The sequence below is a fragment of the Limanda limanda genome, chromosome 17 (genome assembly GCF_963576545.1).
Source record: "Limanda limanda chromosome 17, fLimLim1.1, whole genome shotgun sequence".
NCBI lineage: Eukaryota > Metazoa > Chordata > Actinopteri > Pleuronectiformes > Pleuronectidae > Limanda > Limanda limanda.
In genome coordinates this window covers 18504043-18521115 of record NC_083652.1, presented here as the reverse complement: position 1 = coordinate 18521115, position 17073 = coordinate 18504043, and the positions used below count along the sequence as shown (strand labels likewise).

General features: G+C 46.0%; 1 protein-coding gene across 1 annotated transcript; it reads left to right on the top strand.

The window, feature by feature from the left end:
* The first annotated feature begins 479 nt into the window (after positions 1-479).
* On the top strand, positions 480-16113 carry srebf1 (sterol regulatory element binding transcription factor 1). Its single transcript, XM_061090683.1, has 19 exons — positions 480-823; positions 3412-4152; positions 5044-5219; positions 5334-5471; positions 5617-5835; positions 6609-6723; positions 6976-7133; positions 7497-7713; positions 7802-7986; positions 8136-8397; positions 8679-8845; positions 9741-9909; positions 10062-10170; positions 10414-10523; positions 11777-11909; positions 12048-12213; positions 13581-13796; positions 14475-14586; positions 15210-16113. The coding sequence occupies exons 1-19, from the start codon at positions 718-720 to the stop codon at positions 15428-15430; spliced, it is 3720 nt and encodes a 1239-aa protein (XP_060946666.1). The 5' UTR covers positions 480-717; the 3' UTR covers positions 15431-16113.
* The last annotated feature ends 960 nt before the right edge of the window (positions 16114-17073 follow it).

The following is a 17073-nucleotide window of genomic DNA, read 5'->3' as shown; positions in this document are numbered from 1 at the left end:
CAGGATGTGTCACGGCTCCGCGTCGAACAAACTTGTCTCTCCGGTTGACCACGCCCGCTCGTTTCTGATTGGCTGCGGGGGGACAAGCCCACGATAAACACATGCACGCTGTTTTTCCCTGAATAAAAACACAGTTGTGTGCAGGATATGGTGGATGGGAAATATGGTGGAAGGGGGCTGGATTTGCATTAAATAACATAACAATTGTTGTGTGTATTTAAATAAATGACATGCTGCCTTTCAGATGGATACAATCAGACATAACTGATCCATGACACGACTTTCTTCCTTCACATTGATAATCGTCTTTTTGTGCAGTGTCATCCATTATTATGATGATATTATTACCTCTCCAGCACGACAGTCAACACAAGGGACGTGGGAAATCCGCTGCGACTGCTCCGATTGGCCCTCGCACCTGTCACTCACCAGGCCGGGTGGGCGGGCTCTGCTCAACCCACCCCCCCCCACACACACGTTAGTGAGTGACCGCTGAATGAGCCTCAGTGTTTCACTCGCTTTGACAAGTTTCCCTGTGTGTGACCATGGCGCTCGGGCCGAGGAGCTAGTGGACGCTTCGTGGTTTCAGCTCCTCCTGGCTCGCTTGCTGCACGGAGAGACGTGCTAGTTAGCCTGCTTTCTCTCGTTTTTTACCCCGGTGCCTCCCAGTCCTCCCAGTAACACACCAGTGGGAAGACACACACACATACACACAAGATGGACAGCCTGTCCTTTGACGATCCCTCGCTGGATAACCTGGAATCGACGCTGACGCTGAACGATCCCAGCGAGCTTGACACGGCCCTGCTGAGCGACATTGATGGTAAGCTAACGCCAGCTAGCCCCCCCGTCGGGTTGAATGTGTGCTAACCCCCCCCTCAGCCTGTCACTACTCCACTCATCCCTCCTGTGTGTTCTCCGGATAGTATTTACTCCATTGTCACACTTCACATTCACCGGCAGTGACCCACACACAACGTGTAGCTCGTAGCGTGTGTTAGTGTTAGCCACTTATCAATTAGCCCCACTAGCTCACATTGGACACTAAGCTAGCTGCTCTTCTTCTTCGGGGGATTTTTTTATCACATCAGATACACACACCAGGTGGTTTAGGAACAACCGGGTTATTAGAGTTGGGGTTTCTTTAGATTGTGGTTTTAATAGCTCAGGCTAACAGGTGAGAGAATAACGTGCTGCTGCTGGATAGTGGCAAGTGTGCCCCGCCCCCCCCGGCTGCTCCACATACCGGGGTTACTGGCGTTCATTCCTCTGCGCTGGGTTCAGCTGGCCTCAGTTCACCGATCGCTCTCATACACTGGATTCAATTAGCCCCAAAAACATATATATAATTATATTGTGTTTAATTGCATGGTGCTGTTTTGTCAATGGAATGCATACACTGGTTTGATTTAAAGCCTTGTGCGTATTTACTTATTCTATCATACATTTTTAGAAAGATAGAAAAAATGCTTGTTTAATAGACAAATGCATCAATTGTGTTATATTTTCATGTTTTCGGGACATTTCAGTGCGATCGGTTAAAGCAACCGTCAACGTGTGTTGGTGATAAGCTGAGTAAACAGCCGCCAGGGGGGGGGGGGGGGGCAGCCTCACATCCTCTCCTCCCTCCCTCCCTTCCCAGTATGACCCTCCCTCCCCACTATGACCGCCAGTAACCCCCGGTGCTCGCTGGTAACCTCGTGTGAAGCTGAGCACACAAGCGCTGCCTCTCTCCCTCGTCTTGGGCTGATCGGCATGGCAAGTCTCCGAGGCGAGCTGTGATTGGCCAAGAGCGATCACCTCATACCAAAACACTGGCTTACAAACCCGGGCTGCTGCTGCTGCACCGCTGCAGACACAACACCCAGCGGGGGGGAGAACGTCAAGGAGTCCTGGGTTTATGTATTGCTGATGTGGCTATGATGAGTTTTAATCAGGGGCCACAATCTGAGACTTTATTAGTGAATGTGTTCAGAATATAACTGGCCTCTAGAAACCTGTGAGATCGGTGCAGCCATGTCTATTTGAGCCTTGTATTTCTCATATCAAGATTCAAGATTTTCTATTCTCAAATGAACAGAAATAACATAACAAAGTAGTCACTGTCAATGAAATGCTTGGGTCACACACTCTCTTTAAGCAATGCTCAGTAATTTCAACCCAAAAAAAAAAAAAAAAAATAGAAATAGTATAAAATAGAATAAAAAAGAATAAAATAGAATAACAATGAAATAGAATATCAAAATTTAAAATAGAAAATAAAATATATACATCTAAATATATATCTTTACAGATGAATGTTCAATTTGTGCAGTAGTGCAAATATTCAAATATGCTTATTATGGTGCTGGTGCAAATATGCAAATATTCCAGGGTGCTGGTTTGGTGGAGTTATTGCAGTTCAGTTTGGACTTTAGCACACACATTTCTTTTTCTAGGGCTTTGCAATAATACATATCAATAATAATCACAATATGAATTTCATCAGAATTCAGACTCAGAATTCTTTTTATTTGCCAAGTGTATTTGCACATACAGGAAATTGCCTTGGTGTGGTTGGTGCACTGTACATAAAACAACATCAGACATTAAACAACAGTATAAAACAATATAAAACAACAATATATACAGTAAGAGAGTTATGGGCACGTGCAGTGCTAAGGTGCAGAGATAAATAGCAATATTACAAAGATTCCCTATACATTTGATATTTTGCGTATGCATTGTGCAGACGCAGAGAGGAGGCGTAACATAATTCATCTATCTCAGGTTTATAACATATTTGGCTGTTTGTCATTGTCAACTCATAAGGAAGATTTAAAACCACAACCTGAGCTCAGGAGCAAAAATCAGACGGAACTTTATAGAGATAATAGATCGACTATTAATCATTAGTTGCTATAGTTCATAATCACGTTGGTTTCCTCACTCTTCAGTTTGTGTTTTCCCATCATCGTTTGTCTTGATTTTATTGAATCCTGGTTTCAATTCCTATTTTTTCGAGTTATTAAACAAGACAAGAAAGTGTTAAATTAATAACTTAAAGTTTAGATTCAAGCTTTTTTTACACTGTTATTTGCCTCATTACTATTGTTTTGTTTACTTTTGCGAGCTTTCTTTGAGCTGTGGTATCATCAACACTGAGGGTTGATGCATGGGTACCTGGAAATGCAGATAAGAATGCAGTTGCTGATTTGAATTCCTGTTTGTTATTGGACAAACAATATAGGAAAGACATTAAAGAACACTGAATGTTGTTTACAGTGAGACAAACTGAAAAAACAGTTCTTATAAAGTTATCTTTCAGAACTGTTTTTGATAACTTGGAGGCTTTGTTGATTTCTACTGTGTATGGGCACCAAAATGATATTTATCTGATCTTTATCGTTATATTTTCTCTTCCATTTTTAGATATGCTTCAGCTCATCAACAACCAGGACATGGAGTTTGGAGGACTCTTTGATAACCCGCCATACACAGAACCCCCACTCCCTCAAGAGCTTCCTGGTTTGACCCAGCCCATCACACCAGCTGCCCCTCCAACCACCACCACCACCACCACACCTCCACCTACCTCCTCCATCCTAAGCAGCAACCCCCACCTGGATGCACTTCTGGGCCCTCCCATCACCCGTAGCTCCTCCACCCCAGACAAGGCCTTCCAGCCTCCCACTTTCCAGCAGTCCCCCTTGGCCCAGGTGCCCAGCTCCACACCAAGGCAGCAGCCTGCGTCCCCCCAGCCGGCCCAGACCCTCAGACAACCCCAGGTGTCGCAGCCCCAGCCCATTCTCAGCCCGTCTCCGCCAGCCCAGGCTGCTTCACCCCATGGCTCCCCCGGAACCAGCCCAGTGTTCAGTTCCACGCCTCAGGCTCTCTTCAGCTCCCCTTCAACCCAGACTCCCTTCACCTCCCCTTCACCCCAGACTCCCTTCACCTCCCCTTCACCCCAGACTCCCTTCACCTCCCCTGCACCCCAGACTCCCTTCACCTCCCCTTCACCCCAGACTCTCTTCACCTCCCCTGCACCCCAGACTTCCTTCATCTCCTCTACACCCCAGACTCCCATGCAGCCCCAGCCACAGACACAACACCAGGCCCAGGCTCAGTCTCAACAAGTCCGGAGTAACTTCAGCAGCCCCAACATCTACACAAGTAAGCACTCATCATCGTCAAATACATATACTTATACATATATAAATGACGCTCCTGTGCCCAGTACAGTGTCTCTCCAGGTGTGTTACATTTCCCAAGCTTAGACACAAGGTTATTCAACCTCATCTGACACCAAGTCCTAATCTAATAGACTTTGCTCAGCAGTGTGAGTGTGTGAGCTCAATGAAAATGCTTTTTCTGGGAAAGTCCCATTGCACATGTACACGTCTGCATATGCACGTACTGTATTTGTATTTCTTTGATTTGAATAAAGTTGAACAAGTAAGAGGTAGGCAGCTGACATGGCCACAGTAAACTTTTGACACCTGATTGTTGCTGTTTGTTTTAATGGGAGAAAAGAAAACTTTTTTTGATCTAATACTTTTTTATTACTTGGGTAATTTCCCCGACCCAGACATCGAGAGGTCATTGCAATCAGCATCCCAGTGGGAGCTGATGAGAAAGATAAGGTGGCACACTGAATGTTGCCCTCACTAATATCTAATGGGATTGCAGTTCACCACCTTTGGCCTACAAATCCATAGACAATGGCTTAATCGGTGTGATGTCTAGCAAAAGTTGCTCTCGCTTTTAGAGTTGTAACATTAACCAAAAATTGTGCAGTTATTAAATTACAGCAGAGGTTTATGACTACATTTTGGAATTCTTCAAACAACAAACTTTAATTCTGACTCACTATAGCCAGGTTGAATAAATTAAGCATTTACCTCCTGCGCAGTAGAATTTCCTGCATAACTTGTTTGTTGAATAACGGAATTGTGTAGTTGCCAAAAAAAAGCACGTGATGCCATGGATTGTTGCTGTGGATATTTTGTATCCATGCTTTAATTAAGGATTTCAAAACAAATCTCTTGCTTGCCTACTTTCCAGCTGTCAGCCCCACCAGCATCAGCATACCGGCCAACAGTTTGTCCTCCTCGCCTCCAGGCCTCCAGCCGGTGACCATCCATGCTCAGCTCCAAGGTCTGACCACCACCGCTTCTCTGCTGGCCACCACCACAAGCCAGCCCACCCAAACCATCGCACAGCACGTTCAGCAAGTACCGGTGAGTGAGCGTGATCGCCGTGTGAATGAGCTTCACTGAACAGGACCGGGCCAAATATATGCAGCATTGTTTTTGGTTTGTTTGTCACGTGACTGTTGACTGTGTGTTTCCCAGGTGTTGCTGCAGCCCCAGTTCATCAAGGCGGAGTCTCTACTGCTGACCACCCTGAAACATGACCCCTGCATAGTCACTACAATGGCCTCCTCCACATCCCTGGCCAACAGCAACCCAGTACAAAGCCATTCAATACAAGTAGGGACCTTGTTTTTATTGCGGTGCACCTTGTTAAGGCACTGCCACTGACTTTAAACACGCTGGATGCGATGACAGAAAGGTTTCCACTCAGTTTTCTCTTACCTCCTTATCTCCGCTCTCCTTTTTTCCCCCCTCCCCTCAGGCTTTTATGGGCAATGGCACCATCCTGACCACTATGCCAGTCATGATGGATGCTGACAAGCTCCCAATCAACCGCATCGCCATCAGCGGGAAGCCGCTTGGCCTGCCCCACAAGGGGGAGAAGCGCACCGCTCACAACGCCATCGAGAAGCGCTACCGCTCCTCCATCAACGACAAAATTTTGGAGCTCAAAGACCTGGTGTCTGGTGCTGAGGCCAAGGTAAGAAAGGCACATTTATCATCATATTTAGTTTATAGTTACACTTTTTTTAAGCTAGTTTTATGTAAAGGACGGTTGTCTGAGGTAGCCAAGATCCTCTTTTTCATCTCTAGTCCCTGGACACAGTCACCCTAAAAACAGAGACGGCAAAAAGACAGGTGAATATTAATCCATTAATTAGTAAAGCATCATTTAGAATTTGGGCTCGGTTACATTTGTAGATATTGATATAAATAGAGATGTTTGCCATTTTGCTACAAAGACGAAGTCATCAGTTATTATCGCCCTTAAATTCATCATCATCTCTGATGTTTACATCTTTTTTTCAAACGATAAATGAAGCAAGACATTTGAGGGTGTGGCCTTTTTTTTCTTATCCATCACATTCACTGACCCGTCTCTGTCTGCATGTCTGTTGGTGAGATGCTTTGTCCAGTCCTACATGTTGGCTCCGTTCTGCACGTAAACATCTTTTACAGATGGGCTTGCCTTGACTGTCGCATTTGTATTCAACATTATGCTTTATTTTGCGTCTTACGTCGGCCTTGTCAACCAACAATAGGTCTTGTATTAGCAGCCATGCCTCTCATCTTGTTGATGTGGCCACTATGCTATAAGTGGAAGGAGAGGAATGATGCAACTCATAGTAAACAGACACTTCACCGATATCAGGGAATTTACTTTTTCTGGTGTCTATATTCTGTGTTACTCTGTTCTTAGGTCATGTTTTGCATTGGGTTTCAATCAGTCTCGTTTTTTTCTTCTCCTCGAAGCTCAACAAGTCTGCGGTGCTGAAGAAAGCCATCGACTACATCCGCTACCTGCAGCAGACCAACCAGAAACTCAAACAGGAGAACATGGCTCTTAAAATGGTCGCCCAGAAAAACAGTACGTGCCTCAAGTCTTTCTCACTTCTTTATTCCTTAACAGTTTGACGACAGCTCATTTCAATTCATTCAGAGTAAGTTGACCTTTTTATGATGAGGTCTATTGATAGCTACTGTTCTCCTGAAAGGACCAATGTGAAATAGTCTTCTATTCCCTGTAAGTAAGTGGGAGTATAGGCTGAAGATGCATTTGCTGTTATGCCACTGATTGACCCCTCAGTTAATGCCCTTCTCACCTTTCCTCCTCCTTCAGAGTCTCTCAAAGACCTGGTTGCCATGGAGGTAGATGGTCCGGCTGATGTGAAGAACGAGCTGCCGACCCCGCCAGCTTCTGACGTGGGCTCTCCGACGTCTTTCTCACACTGTGGCAGTGACTCAGAGCCCGACAGTCCGATGGGGGAAGAGACCACGGTATGCAGCTCTCAGTGAAAGTGCTAACCTGCAGTCAGCAGAGGTGTTTCACATCGGATGAGGGGTTGGGTCCATGTTTTAACTTAGCAAACTGTCCTCAAGGGAGACGGTGAATCACTGCCTGCTCATGTGTTAACAGGTCACTTAATTACCATAATGCCATAAGCTGATGCATTTAAACTGTGTGGTAGCTCTTTACATACATATAGAGTTAACATGGAGCAGGTTGAAAAAAGGCTCTGTAAGCTGAAGCAGATGTGGTCACTGTCTATACTTCTGTGGTGCTGCATAAACAGAGGCTCTTGGTATCAGTACTTTTTTTTAAACACACATTTTTATCCCCGGTTTCTCTTCATTGAACAGCCAACTACGGGTGCAGTTGACAAATCGACAGCAGGCAGCAGTGCTGGCGGAATGTTGGACCGTTCCCGCATGGCGCTCTGCACCTTCACCTTTCTTTTCCTGTCTCTCAACCCTCTGGCTGCTCTGCTGTGTTCGTCCGGCAGCAGCTCAGCTGGAAGCGCTGCGGCCGGCACCGCCCATCACGCAGGCAGGAGCGTTCTGGGTGTGGATATTGCAGGTATGGATGGATGGATAGATGACGGGAGGGTAGGGCTACAATTTCATGTAATGTTTTCTAAAATATGACACTGTTTTGTCCTCTATAGCGGAATCATGGGGCTGGATGGACTGGATGCTTCCAACTATACTTGTGTGGCTTCTGAATGGTATTCTGGTGTCGGGAGTCCTGATCCGTCTGCTGGTGTATGGAGAACCTGTGACCAGACCCCACTCTGGATCCTCTGTTTTGTTCTGGAGGCACCGCAAGCAGGCTGACCTGGACCTTGCAAGAGTATGCATTTTTTTGTGTTGATAAAGATGAAACATGTCCTTAAAATACTTTCAGGAGTTACTTTTCTTGTCTACTTGTCTTTAGCGCCCTGCTCTGGGTCACCATTTATCTGTTCAACCTTGTCATCACGTCTCTTTGACCTTCCCCAGGGAGATTATGCCCAGGCCAGTCAGAACCTGTGGACGTGTCTAAAGGCTCTCGGTCGCCCCTTGCCCATCTCCCAGTTGGACCTGGCCTGTGCTGCATTGTGGTCTCTGCTCAGATTCTGCCTCCAGCGGGTCTGGGTGGGCCGCTGGCTTGCTGCTAGAGCCGGAGGCCTGCGTTCTGACCGCCCCCTGCAGGAGGATGCTTGCAAAAGCAGCCGCGACGCCGCCCTGGTTTACCACCGCCTGCACCAGCTTCACATGACAGGTTGGTTGGTGGGAAAAAACCCTGTTTCTGGATTAAGCCATTGTGGTAGACTGAACACATTTGAGTGGCATGTTGAAGCGCAAAGATCTCAGGAGATTTATAAGAAACTCTGCCCCCTTTTTTCCTGTGAGGGTAAGCTTATGTTGTTCTCTGTGCCAAAAAAAGAAGGTTTCAAAATCCTCTGGCTTCAGTGAATATCACCTGACCACTTTGGCTCTTTATTCATTATTGCAGCACTGTTGTTCTCTATAACCGTTTTTCAAATCTGTCCGTGCACACAGGTAAATTGAATGGCAGCCACCTGTCAGCAGTGCACATGGCTCTGAGTGCAGTGAACCTGGCAGAGTGTTCTGGCTCCTGTCTGCCTGTAGCCACCCTGGCTGAGGTCTACGTCTCTGCAGCTCTGCGGGTCAAAGCCAGCCTGCCCAGGATCCTGCATTTCACCTCTGTGAGTCCCCTTGGTCTTTAATCACCCTTAAACAGCAACCAGCTCAGAGTTGACATCACTTTTTTATAGGGATGTGGGAAAAAATCCATTCAGTTACAATCGCGATTCTTGTGAATGACGGTTTTAAATCGCCATGCTGCCTCCCAAATCGATTTTTTACAAAATGTAAAAAAAAATTATTATTATTATTTTTTTTAAACATATATTTATTGTTTTTTTTTTACGGGGGGGGACATATGGGGGGAGCAACATCATCCCAGAGCATGTTGACCAGCTCTTGTTTTTGCACAAGAATCTAAACATACCCAAGCACTAGCTTTGCATCGGCTACATGCAAACAACAATGAAGCATAGCCTACTTTTTGTTTATTTCAAAGTTTATATTTTCAGTAAACCTTTATTTATTCTATATAATTTACGTTTTATTTATTGTTTAAATTGATATTGTTTAGCATTTCTTAATCTGTCAATTTGTGTGCAGTTGAAACGGGCTATACAATAATAGGGCACATTTTTCTCTGCCCGGCAGTCATTAAGTTAATGTAAATATTTGAAATAAAACTTGTAAAGCTCTAAGTGAATTTGACTGTGTTGTATTTGAAGGTATGATTCAACTTTTTTCCATGGTCCAGTATTTAAAAAAACAAATAACCAAAGGAAATCGTTATATCATACATATCGTCTCGCATCCTAAGTATCGTGATAGTATCGTATCGGTAGGTCACTGCCGATTCCTGTCTCTACTTTTTTACCATAACTTGGACGTGGCAACTTGAAGTGAAATAAACTTCTGTTAACCAAATCAGTTAATGATTAAGCTGTGTGATTCTGTCCACACTCCTCTCATTGAAGGAATAGGAGTGCAGAAGTTAACTCAACCCTTTGTTTGTCACAGCGTGCTTTCCTGAGCAGCGCCCGTCAGGCGTGCCTGTCGACCAGCGGCAGCGTGCCTCCGGCCATGCAGTGGCTCTGTCACCCGCTAGGTCACCGCTTCTTTGTGGACGGGGACTGGGCTATTCGCAGCACTCCCAAAGAAAGCATTTACAGCCAGGCCGGCAATACAGGTCAGTGTGTGCAAAAATGACATAGTTAATGTGTAACTTTATTCTTGTAAAGCCAAAGTGACTTTGAAGCCTCTGGAAAATGTGTCACCCAAAACTGAGACCAATTTTATGTGTCTATCTTATAATAAAATGTTTTGCTGGTACTGTTGCAGTGGATCCTCTGGCCCAGGTGACTCAGGCGTTCAGAGAGCACCTCTTGGAGAAGGCTCTGTACTGTGTGGCCCAGCCGCACGGAGAGACCAGTCCCCGCCAGGGCGAGGGGTGAGAAAAGCCAACACACCTCCAGAGAGCTGTTTTTGACACCACTTACAATTTTATACCATCATGATCGATTTACTATTCGACATTATTTAGGTGTGACTAGACACCATCAAGGAGAACAACAGTAAGAATAAGGATAGCATGACAGACTATGAGTACATTCTCATTATATCCTTTTGAAATTGTCATTACATGTCGATGATGACGCAGCGAAATAACCACTCGGTGTGTGTTTGTCCTCAGGGAGTACGCCGATGCCCTGCAGTACCTCCAGCTGTTGATTAGCTCATCAGATGCTGCTGGCGCCACGTCCCAGTCCTTTGCAATCGGCTCCAACATGGCTACTGTGACTGGTAGGTCACGTTTGTGTTGACAACACGTTCATGGGATATTGGATATTATAGAAAACTTTGATCTGTTGTTTGTAGGGTTGCAAAGGGGTGGAAAGTTTAGCTCGGGAATTTTGGGAATTTTGAAAAAAAACCAAAACTAAGCAAATTAAATGTTTATATTTATGTCTGTATATGACAAGGTAAATACAGTTAGTATAAATTACCCACAACATTTCCAGTTTATTCCCGTATATTCCCGTTAATTCCCGAATATTCCTGTTAATTCCCGTTAATTCCCATGGAATGTTTCCAACTTTGAATATTCCCGGAATTTTGCAACCCTAGTTGTTTGTCATTGTCGACAGTATGGCCTCTGTCGTTGAATCCCTGCGCAAAATCAGCTCCTAGAACTTTGGCAACTGAACACTCGCTGACTGAAACTACTTCTGTTGCTCGAGTACATCATCACATTCAATTCTAGATTTGCACTCCTGACTTCATTACTACTTATCTTCTTCCCCGAGTGTTGCATTTGCTTGTCATGCATCCTTTTCCTCACCAGCCCGAGTGACCCATTACCATAATGCGCTTGCAAACTAACGGGGCCTTGAGAAGAAGTTAACTTTTACACTACTGAGATGGAGTAGCTTGATTTCTGCAGGGCTGCCTTCCACCCGCCCACCACTTGCCTTTGTCCTCACTGATCACTGATCTGAGTGAAAGGGAGCTAGGTGAAGGGGAGGCATCCGCTAGATTGCTTCATCTATCTTCAGTGCTGTCAAATCGGTGATCACCTTGAGAGCAGCGAGGGAGAGGGAGGTTGTGCAGGGATTTAATAGGAGACGTTTGTTGGCAGAGCCGCAGGTTGCTCACACACTGTGTGTGTGTGTGTGTGTGTGTGTGTGTGTGTGTGTGTGTGTGTGTGTGTGTGTGTGTGTGTGTGTGTGTGTGTGTGTGTGTGTGTGTGTGTGTGTGTGTGTGTGTGTGTGTGTGTGTGTGTGTGTGTGTGTGTGTGTGTGTGTGTGTGTGTGTGTGTGTGTGTTCCCCAATTTAAACGGAGACGTCTTCCCTTAAGAGGAATTTATCAAATTGGTTACGTCCTCTACAACTATGCTAGAGGGCAGAAATGGATTGATTCAGAGGGCAAGATATAGATTGTGTGTGCGTGCGTGTGTGTGCGTGCGTACACTCAAGCATGTTAAATGTGAAAATGGACAGTGGGAGATTAGTCTGCGGCTGGTGTCTCACCTTTTGACTGATTTGTCCAAAACCAGGCTGCGACCCGCACTCCAAGTGGTGGTCTTCTGTTGCTGTGGTGATCATCAACTGGCTCCAAGGAGATGATGCTGCGGCGGAGAGACTCTATCCGACTGTGGAGCACCTGCCACGCAGCCTGCAGAATGCAGAGTAAGTTGGACATGGACACACTGAAAAATTCTACAGCCGGTCAAAGAAGAGTATGTTGCATTCCCCCCATCCGCCAATACCACACTTCCACTGCTTTAACCTGTGTCCTCTGTCTCCTTCCCCTTCTGTCTCTGTCAGGAGTCTTCTGCCCAAAGCGTGTCTGAACACATTCAGGGCAGTGCGAGCTCTGCTGTCCAAGCCAGAGAACTGTCAAATGAGTCTGAGCTACAGCGACAAGGCCAGCGCCGTGCTCCGAGACAGCCTCAACCTAGGACCACACTGCCACAGCTCCAGCTTAGACAAGGTACACAAACACACAGACACACACAAACACACACACAGGCACTTCCAGATTTGTACACATAAGCGTCCTGTTGATGTTTATTATTCCGCTGAGTGGAATTTTGCAAAGGCGACCGCATCCGCATTAAAAATCTGGGGGAAAAAAAACAACACTCGCACACAGCGACAGATGTGCCCACACATCTGTCCGTATGAAATTGTAAACACAGGAAATTGCCCACACATTATCTCTTAAGTACACGCGCACTCTTTTCACAACACAAAGCCTCACGCACTTTAACCACAGACAGCGGCTCCCCGACAGCAACTCCCACTCTGTGATACCATGGCGTCCTTCCCTCTGGCGTTTAGCAGATGGTAATGCTGGTGGAGAGGCAGCTCACAGTGTGTGTTTGTCTACGGACAGAGCTGTGGTGCATTGTAGTTGCATTGCATGTGTGTCTCAGTAGAGTGCAATGTACCTGCTATGCAACACAGAGCTGGGCCACAAACAGCAGAACACACTACATGAAATGTCCTCCACCCGTAGGTGCAGCTCTGTTCATGTGGGCTAGAGTCTCTTTCTTTTCAAACATACAATACTTGTTGATGTTAATACGACTCACGATATTGAAATGAAATGGTGCAAATTAAAATCTCAGATCACTCTTATAATAATAATAATAATACATTTCATTTATAAGGCGCCTTTCAGGGCACTCAAGGTCGCCGTACAACAGTCAGCAATACAGTCAGTTTCAAAAGTTTTAAAATGCACAAAGCAGAGCAGCAGCAGAACATCAACATCAGCACACAGTAACATTAAGAGTTATATGCCTGTTTAAATAGGTGGGTTTTGATGGTAGATTTAAAAAGATCAATTGAAGTTCGCTCAATGTTCCTGATGTCCGGAGGAAGGGAGTTCCAGAGTTGAGGGGCAGAGTGGCAGAAGGCTCTTATCTGTGTGGTCGTCCACTAACCAGAAAGTTGCTGGTTCGATTCTCGCCTCCTTCGCGTTTGGAAGTGTCTGTGGTCAAGATCCTGTGAAACAAATTGACCCTGTGTGCCGGAGTTTATGTCTGAAACCTGCTTAAGTTTACATTATTAACAAGAAAATAAAACAGAAAAAACATGCCATTTTCTCTGATTCCTAAGTTCTCCTTTTAGTCTTTGTTTATTAGTTATTATAATATTGTTTTTCCATTTCAAGATTATAATAGAGACGAACGGTATCATCCACCATAAACACCGATGGAAAGAACTTGGCATTTGAGACCTAACTGCATATTTCTTATATTTCAGTCTCCAGGTCTTTAGTCCTTTTACATTTGCAGTGGAGTTATTCATGTCCTTCATTCCTCAGTCGTTATCCTGTTCTTCTCCCTCTAGGTCATCCAGTTGCTCCTGTGTGATCTGCTGTTGGTGATGAGGACCAACGTCTGGCGTCTGCAGCAACAAGGGGCCGGTCCCGCGGGGTCCGGGCCGGTGGGCACCAGCGGTCCAGCGGGACCCCACCAGGCCTCTCCCCCGGAGCTCCAGGGCTTTCAGCAAGATCTCAGTTCCCTACGCAAGCTGGCGCACACCTTCAGACCTGCAATGCGACGAGTATGTACGAGAGGATGATTCACCACTTTGTAGACTTCGTTATATAAGTTGAGCTCATGCATTCGTGAAACTTCACAGTGAAACATTGCCGCTGACACACTGCTGAACTTTTTACATCCTCTCTCTCAAACGGCACAAATAATGTTTGACTGACACACACTGAGGGAATGATTAAACCGAGATCAACACACCAACGCAGCTCTGGTGTTTGTGAGTTTCTATTGTCAGACTCTTTAAACTGCAACTCATTAGACTACGCCTTTTTGTGAATGTTCTTTAAACCGCTTGTATTAGATCGACACACCGGTATCAAGACGGATCCGTTCCTGCTGCACATACCTGCATGAACATTGCAAACACAAAATGCAAAGCTTTAAGAGATGCACTCAGTATAGACATACAAATACTTCCTGTGCACATATTTGCAGGCAGCCCGTGCTACCGTCCTCTGTGGAAATTAGCTGGGAGGTGTTGGAAGCGCACACGCACACACACGCACAAGCACCCCCGAGGCAAGTGTTTAGCAGCGTTGTTCACAAGGCTTCAAAGTCTCTCTGAGGTAGAGCCGAACATTCTGTGTGAGTCATCATCACTCGCTCCCGTCCCTCCTCCTCCTCCCCCTCTTCCTCCGCCTCCGCTTCTCTCATCTCTCTCTCCCTCCCCTCCATCTCTCTCCAGTTGTTTCTGCATGAAGCCACAGCCAGGCTGATGGCGGGGGCCAGTCCCACCCGCACACATCAGCTGCTGGACCGCTCGCTGCGGCGCCGAGCGACCCCCGGAGCCAAGACAGGTGTGTGGAGATGCTGATCTTTGTTTTTTTTTCCATCCAGTCTACACAAGCAGTTCTGCAGCATTGTTTTTGTATTAATTGCTGTTCTTGAGACTCTGCAATTCGTGCACACTATTGTTTGTTTTTCCACATTTGTCCGAGGGGCCAAATTAGATTAGGTTTGATATTTTCGATGCATTGCCCGCCCTTATTTCCCCTGTACACTGGTATCGTGACATGTTCTGAACCCTAATCACAAGTTGACTCAGTCTTCTGTTGTCAAATTGCTCTAGTACAAAGCTCTAATTAAAGTAGGTTGCAGAAAAAAAAATTGAGAGATTACTAATAAACCTCAATCATGCAGATTTTCTTGATTTTCTTTTCAACATTTTTAATAAAAGTGGTAGCGCGCTGAGAGACACTGAATGGTTGCAATCAGTGGCTCTAATCAGCTCCTCATCTTTTTTGGCCAATTATTCACTGCACCAAATCCCATCAGTAATTAAACAATAAGCTGTTGAAGTCTGATCTGGCTGTCGGCGGCTGATCACATCCAAAAGGCTCACCCGGAATAGCGCGGCCGCAACGTTGATTGTTCCTTTTTGTTTATGTGTGTGTGTGTGTGTGTGTGTGTGTGTGTGCAGAGGAGTGCGAGACGCGACCTGGCCAGCGGGAGCAGGCGGAGGCCGTGATGCTGGCGTGCCGCTACCTCCCGCCCTCCTTCCTGTCGGCTCCCGGCCAAAGGGTGGGCATGCTGGCAGACGCAGCCCGCACCCTGGAGAAGCTGGGAGACAAGCGGACCCTCCACGACTGCCAGCAAATGATCATCAAGCTGGGCAGCGGCACCACGGTCACCAACAGCTAGAGAGACGGGAGAGGGGAGGGGCTCGAGAGACCTGCACGGACACTGTATATAGACACAAACATGCTCCCACAGACACACAACCACACAGTCCCTGGCATTTTTGGCGTGCAGCCACCGAACAGATTTATTATTCTATACCGATCCGCATCAGCCGAACAGGATATTCTTCATGGACTTCCCCTTCCAGCCCCCCCCCCGCCAGCCCCACATCAGAAGGCACTTACCTGGTTCACACTCTTGTTGCTCTGGAGTATTATCACAATATTGGAAGCATTTTTCCTCTCTTACCGAGCTGAATCCCACCCCCACGAGAAATTGAATTGCAGTGCCACTGTTTTCCACAGAGAGGAGCCATGAAGTCCTCCTGGTTGATGGTGTGTCAATGGTCTCTGAGTGAGTGAGTGAGTGAGTGAGAGAGTGAGAGAGCGTGCATGTGTGTGTGTGTGGAGCGAGAAAGAGAGATTTTCTCTGCACTTGCTCGGTATCGTCCCACCCCCAGTCTGTTTTCGACACAGATGCATCCTCTACAGACAGGAGAGCTCAGTGGGCTGGAGTGGCTGCCTGCTCTTATTGGCTGCAGAGTGAGGTGTCTCTCGTGCGTGGGTCCAGCTGTGGGCTCGCACAGCGGGGGGGCCGCTCTGCAGGTGGTCCAGATGAACTGATCCCGTGTCACTGGGGGGGGGGGGGGTCTAAGGGGTCCCACTGTACAAGCTCTGTGTCTGTATCTGCACTAGCCCGGAGAGGCTGATTTCATTAAGTAATAATATGGCTTTATGAGGTTATTTTCATAAGGGTCCATGTTTTTGTTTTGCTGTGTACATATTTTACAATTGTATTTATAATCTGTAAGAACTTTAATTAAGCAGTATTTTTGCATAAGCAGAGTGAAAAATGCTTACATTCTCCCTTTGATTCTGTTTTATTGGGAAGCGTTTGATTAGATCCAAATAATGCAGCTACTGTGCTGTGTTGCCATGGTGACGAGTGTCAAAATTTTGACAGCATCAAGGTGATATTTGCGGCACGTCGTCTGACTCGGTTGACCTTTTTGCACTGTTGCACACGAAGGCAACTATGATATCAAAAGACATTCGGCAGAATCCAATTCTGGCTTCGCAGAGCGACAACTCAAACTACAACGTGAACCTTTTCCAGCAAAATGACACAAGTCGTGCGGACGATTTCAAAATAAGAGACTGTTCATTTCCAAAGAGGACCTGCAGTGCATCTTTTCCTGTGTTTCTGTTTGTTTTGTTTGTAGCTTCATCATAAAGAGCAAGACTTGTTCTTCAGTCATTATAGTTTCATGCTCCTAGAGAAACACTGTTTATTACTTTTTAGACAACTGTAAAAAGTCAAAAGAAAAACTTTGGCATGTGTTGTTTTAGTATGTCTCTGGAACAGTTTGTTTTTATAGTGTGTCACTAATGTGAAAGACCGGCAGACTTCGGTTTTTGATGAATGTAAAACAACCAGGTCTAAAGGTTCTGTTCACCGACATCTTATCATCTCTCCCTTTGTCTTTGGGGTCATCATTTATTCTGATGTAAATAAAAACATTTTGTAAAGAAGACCTGAGCGTTTTGTCCTGGTGTGGTCAGCTGCAAGCGGGTTCATGTTCCAATGAGTTCGATACCAGATGA

Bases quoted from the DNA above. Each gene is read 5' to 3' on its own strand.
- srebf1 (XM_061090683.1), top strand. From the start codon at position 718: ATGGACAGCCTGTCCTTTGACGATCCCTCGCTGGATAACCTGGAATCG. The intron at 6,724-6,975 runs GTACGTGCCTCA...CTCCTCCTTCAG, and splicing joins AATGGTCGCCCAGAAAAACA to AGTCTCTCAAAGACCTGGTT. The intron at 10,524-11,776 runs GTAGGTCACGTT...GTCCAAAACCAG, and splicing joins CAACATGGCTACTGTGACTG to GCTGCGACCCGCACTCCAAG.